At 40.2% G+C, this 6,000-nt stretch overlaps 1 protein-coding gene across 1 annotated transcript in view; it reads right to left on the bottom strand.

Annotated features, from left to right (window-relative positions):
* Positions 1 to 562: 562 nt before the first annotated feature.
* xkr4 (XK related 4) overlaps positions 563 to 6,000 on the bottom strand; it is a 102,106-nt gene continuing 96,668 nt past the window's right edge. The window contains 2 exon segments of the mRNA XM_007891037.2: positions 563 to 1,288; positions 1,291 to 1,566. Of these exon segments, the coding sequence (XP_007889228.2) occupies positions 639 to 1,288; positions 1,291 to 1,566 (926 nt within the window). The 3' untranslated portion in view covers positions 563 to 638.

Here is a 6,000-nt window from a genome sequence, read left to right as displayed (position 1 = left end):
GCCACAGTCTGCACGCTTACGCTTTGATGCAGAAAGGCTTACTTAAGCTGTTTACCAGACAGTGTAGATACATAAAATTCCATTTCAGCTCCCGTGTGACACACTTCAGAATGGAAACCTGGCAAAGTTGTTTTTGAACATCTGGGTAAAATGTATTCCACAATAATATCACCGTTTTAAAAAGTCACTTTCTAGCATATTTTGCAATATATAAAAAAAGAAACACCTTTCCCTCTCGATTCCGTAAATCAGAGAGACATGTGGAAAAATGACCATCATTTTCAGTTGCTAGACAATGTGCGTGATCATACTGCCAGTATATAATGCATCTTAAATTCAAGACAGCTTTAGATAAGCCAGATTTTGGAAAATTGTGCTGACAGATGAATTAGCACCATAATATTATTCAGTACCATTTTTCAGAAAATGATAATCATAGTAATAAGTTTTAGCCTCTCCATGATCATCAACATTAAAGCTCATTCTGGTATATTATTTAATAACTTTTTCATCACCACAACCCTAGTTTCAACCTCTGGTTTGGCAACTGTATTTTCTTAACCTTAACAACTTGTTATGTTGTCAACAAAGTTGCCTTTCACTTCAGTTATTAACAGAGCTATTCCCACTCCACGTCATTACAGAGTTGTTTCGTACTCCAGCCGTTCCTCAATGAGGGCTTCGTCCTTGTACTGGAGTCGAGGAGGTGAGGACGCACATTCAAAGCTGAGGATAGCCTTCCGCAGACCTCTGTCCAAAACGTGCCTGTCCCATGCTGGATACTTATTCCTCAAAAGGTCAATTTTAATGACTGTTTCTTCTATCCGTGGAGTGCGTGAAGATGGTGTTGAAGGGGCAGTAGGTCTGACCTGAAACACAGGTATACAGCCATCCCTTTCTGTCAGTTTCTGTTCCCTGCTCTGTGACACAGCCCTCAAAGCATTCGCTGCTGCCTCGGCCGGCAAACTGAAAGTGGCCACGGGCTCCTTGCAAGCGCAGCTAGGTGTTTGCCCAAACCTTGGCCCGTTTGGGTGAAAAAAGGCATAATACATCAACATAAAAACAATGCCAGTCAAAAAGCTACTGAAGACAACACAAAGCGCTGGTATGGCAAAAGCATCTGTTATTTGCGGGGCTCTGTACAAGTACCACAGGGCACTCAAGGCAGTGTTTTCCAATAAGATTACAAAGTAGTAGATGAAGAGTCGGCACCGAGTCCTCCCTTCTTTAACGTTGAACCAGCTGAATATGTAGATTATCCCCACCACCATGTCGAACACAATCTCTCCCACTTGGTGATGCAGAACTCGGTTTCACAATGAACAATCCAAAAGGTCATGATACACCAATGCAGCACAATGAAGATCCCAAAATACAACTGGAAAACCGAGGCAAACAAGGCAAAAGTGATGACTCTGGCCGCAATGGTGAAGAAATGCCAGCAGAACTGAATGATGACAGCCATGTAGCCGATGGGCTTCTTGTCGTTTCTGGAGTCACGAAGGGCCTTCTGGTAGGAAGCTAAGGCCCAGGCCAAGGACACGAGGGAGGCTGCAGCTGTAAGGCCTGTAGAGGAAGATACAAAGTACACAAATGGAATAAGTGCTTTATGACCATAACTGTTGCATACAGTTATTTTGACAAATACTTTTATGGTATTGCCTCAGAGTTTTTCGGAGCCCATCTCTCCTTTCACCTTAGTGGATCTGCTGTCCCTTGTGTTTCTGGGCTTCTATTCATGGGCTGCACAGCCAAGAGATATTGGCAGAGCCTAGGCCTATTGGTAGAAGCTTGTAAAAAGGGTGTTGGTTGAGTCCAGCTATGGGAAATTGCCAGGGGCCAGGCCTGAGGTTTTGGCAGAGCCTAGCAATGGGAGGTTGGCAGGACCAAGAATGGGGTATTGCCAGAGACCAGCCATGGGAAGATGACAGAGCACAGAGAGTGGAATATTGTCAGAGTTCAGCGATAGTATGTTGGCAGAACCCAGCTATGAGATATTGGTGGATGATTCATTCTCTTAAATATCCAGTGACAGGAGTAACGGAATTATGAGACCGGCTTATCCAGCACCCATGAGTGCTTGGAGAGCCTGGCAATGGGAGAGTGGCAGAATAATTGAAAGTCCTCTTATATTAGTATTGAAATTATCAGTCCAATTGATTTAAATATCCCTCACTGAAAAGAATATTCTGAATACAAGTATAACGTTATTGAACATCAATCTGGTAAATCCTACTGATGAATGTGGTTTTATTGTGTGAAGCACCACACATTCGAAGGTCTGAGATGCTTCATGGTGAGGGTGTCAGCTTTGAGATCCTTGTTTTAAAATTTGAGATTGTGCAACATTTTTAAAAAATTTTAATTCTATCTGAATCTGGAAAGACGCTTTTCATAAAATCGTAGAATTATACAGCACAGAATGAGGCCATTTGACCCATCATGTCTGTGCCAGCTCTTTGAAAAGAGCTATACAATTTAATCCCACTCCCCCAGTCTCTCCCCATAGCCCTGCAAACTTGTCCTCCCCAAATAATTATTTTCTGCAAATATTTTTAAGAAGCCTGAAAAACTGGCTTCCAATTCAGACTGAATTTAAGGCAATGTTAAATTTTAAGTCAACGCTTTTAAGGCAAGGACCACAAGAAATATTGGGCCTCAAGAACCAAAAGGTTAATTTTCTGCTTGTTGTAAAGCCTATTTTACATTGGGCCAGACTGCAACTACCCAGAAAGGATGGGTTGACTTGTTTGCAGCAGAATCAATCATATATTGCTTGCTTGGAGATGCCTAAGTATGTTCAGGATTCTCTATAACTGATCTCCTCATAGTCTGCATTCAATTGTATTGCTTCCGGCTGGTGAATTATCCACCCATGCTTTCTTTATAAATCCCAGTGATAAAAGGCATTGAAGTAAACACTAATTTAAATTTATCAAAGCTACATTTTCCAACCCAGCCTAAATCCATTATATTAACGATTAAACCATTTGATATAAGCAGCGTGGAACTAATTTGGTTTCATTTGTGACAATGCTGAATCTGCAAGGCTCTGGGCTCTTGTTGAAAATCAATAACCAGACCTTTAACTTTAGCATGATATTCACAAATGTCAACCTAGTCAGAAATCTCTTTCATGCCTTAAGCCAAGATGTAAACTTACCCTTCAGTGGTGCAGTGTTTGCGTTCTGATTAATTTTGATTTACAGCAGTATTAGTGCAACCAATAAAATGGCACATAAATATGAGTTACGCCTTCAGGAGCGAAAGGGTAAAAGGAAAAATAGGCAAGAAATTGGCAGAGAGAATGTATAGCATACTCCTTAGAGATACTTTTTTTTGTAGAACATTAATTGAATCTGTGCTTTTCCATTCTTGCCCTTGAGTCAGAAGATTAAAGATTCAAGTCTCACCTTGTAGTCTTTGAACTTAGTTTAGGTTGACACTTCAGTTCAGTCTGGGGGAGCACTGCATTTTCAGAGGTGCCGTACTTCAGATAAGACTGAGACTTTCAACGAGTTCCCTACTGCTTGTTGAGGTGGATGTTTTTGATCCCATGGCATTAGTTGAAAAGAGAAGGGAGTTTCTCCTGGTGTCCTGGCCAATAATCCTCCAAGTAAAATTGCTCATTCACTTCATGGTTACTTGTGGGACATTGCTGTGAGCATTTTGGCTGCTGCATTTGCCTACGTCACTATACTTCACAGTAAAATCCTGTGAAACAGTTTGAGACATCTTGATGACAGTGATAAGGAACTGTATCAAAAGCAAAGATTATAATTAAATATTACAGTCAATCAGCTTCACTAAATACCAGGGAATATTTCAAGTAAATTAATTCTAGTCAAATAATCCTTGGATTTGATAAAAGCCCCCATATCTCAAAGTGCTCTACAGAGAATTTCTGACAAGTGCAATGTTGTGTGTATTTTGTAGGCAGATGAGGCAACTTTGCACACAGATATGTCCCACAAAGAGCCATGAAGTGAATGACTTATTTATCTGGAGGTTTGTTGCCCCAGCACATCTGGATAAATTCCCTTCCCTTTTTAAATAGTGTCTTGGGATCTTTAACGTCCACCTGGACTGGCAGATGGGATCTCATTTTTGACCTGAAGTATGGCAGCTCTGACAATGCAGCACTACCCAGCACTGCACTAGAGTTTCAACCAAGACTGTGAGCTCAAAGGTGTGCCATAGAGTTGGAACCCAAGACCAGAGTAAAACTGAGCCAAACTGATATCAGCCCCAAATCTTTAAATAGATATCTCTAGTCACAAAAGTTCTTATATCCTTAAAATTTCAGATGGTATAAGTTTGGGAAACAGTTTTAAGTTCATCCTTAATTTGGAGATTGATTTTCCATAGTATCATAAAGAATACAGAAAATTGGCTTCCAAATTTAGACTGAATTAAAAACTATTTTTGAAATTTTCGCACCATCTGAGATGTTAAAAACATGAGAGGTTTCAAATCCCTGGTGTGTTTGCGAGTCTAATGATTGGATTTGTAACCTGTAACAAACAGACATCAGAAAATCTCAAATAGAAACAGAAGTCACTGGGAATACTCAGCAGGTCAGGCAGCATCTATGGAGAGAGGAAAGTGAGTTAACGTTTCAGGTCTATGACCTTTCATCAGAACGTCCTGATGAAAGGTCAATGACCTGAAACGTTAACTTATGGGGTCGGGAGGTCAGGAACACGTGTCATTGGAGTTAATTAAATTGATGCCAAAGCTGTGACTCAGAATAGTCTTGTAAACCTGTCTGCTCTGAACTTTAGTGACATGCAGTCATTTAGACTGAGTCATGGCTTACATTTTGAAAAAGTGTTACCTGCAATTCAGTTTGTGAGACCTATGCACTCATCTGCCACTCTGGGGATGACAATAGTAAAATCCATTATATAACCACATTAATTTCAGCATATTCTGCAATTTTATTCTACCTATTTCACAACTCAAAATTACTTTTAATTTCTGTAGATAGTGAAACAAATAATTCAACACTCAGTGAATGGTAAGAGGACATTTAGAAACTCAAAATGTGAAGGCAGCTCTTGAATGTATAGGAGCTACATGGAGCTAGGGCTAACTCAAGGTGAGAAAGCAACACACCTTTCTAAGCCTCATCCACCAGTTGCAAGCAGTTTGACAGACACCCAATCAATAATAATAACAATCCTTGCATTCCATCAGGGAATGCATGTCCTGAAATTACCTGTTGGTAAGCAAAAATACTTTTAAAAATAGTGTTAGTTACTTTTCTTCCTCTCTTTAGGGTTCCCGCATTTCACAAGCTATTCCCGGGTAAGACTGCAAGCACTTAAGTGACCTGTTTCCAATTCATGGTATCTATCTCTGCTCAGTTACAAGGACATATATCTAGGCTTGATGGTGGAGCTGGCACGAATGGTCACCTTGTGTTCCTACTTTCCTTTGAGGAAACATCTCACAGGCACCTGAACAGCCCCTATGCCAGCCTGGCTGAGAGTGAGCACTCTTTAACTATGACCATAATATATTCAATAAAAAAGTCACTGATTCCAGTAAGAGCAACTGTTGGTTAAAACTGGACTCAGCAGCTCTTGGCTCCTTCAAGTCCCGTTTAAGACCTTCATCTTTGACTGTGCCTTCCCTCCACTCCTCCTTACCTCAACTCCCAGCTCGGGTCCAAAAATCCCTAACTGTCCATTGCCCTGTGACACCTTAATGACGTGAAGGGCACTATACAAGTGCAATTTGTTGTTTAAGCCTCTAACTTTCTTAAACTTATTCCCTCTTTGGAAACAGATTTGGCAAAAGTTGTTTTGTGAAGACAGTGCCCCTTTAAGCTTTTGGGAAATGACTAATACTTATACAGCAGGGTTTGAAAGAAAATTTAAAATAAGTATTTAGTAGAAATATCAAATAATGATTTCATAAATTACCAAAAGAGAGATTAGATCAGAAACCCTTGTTAAATAAAATATTCTTCTGAAAATTACAGAGGCAGGTCAC

This window comes from Callorhinchus milii, unplaced genomic scaffold (genome assembly GCF_018977255.1).
Source record: "Callorhinchus milii isolate IMCB2004 unplaced genomic scaffold, IMCB_Cmil_1.0 Scaffold2, whole genome shotgun sequence".
NCBI classification, from domain to species: domain Eukaryota; kingdom Metazoa; phylum Chordata; class Chondrichthyes; order Chimaeriformes; family Callorhinchidae; genus Callorhinchus; species Callorhinchus milii.
The sequence above is the reverse complement of the archived record's forward strand: the minus strand, read 5'-3'. Positions and strand labels throughout refer to the sequence as shown.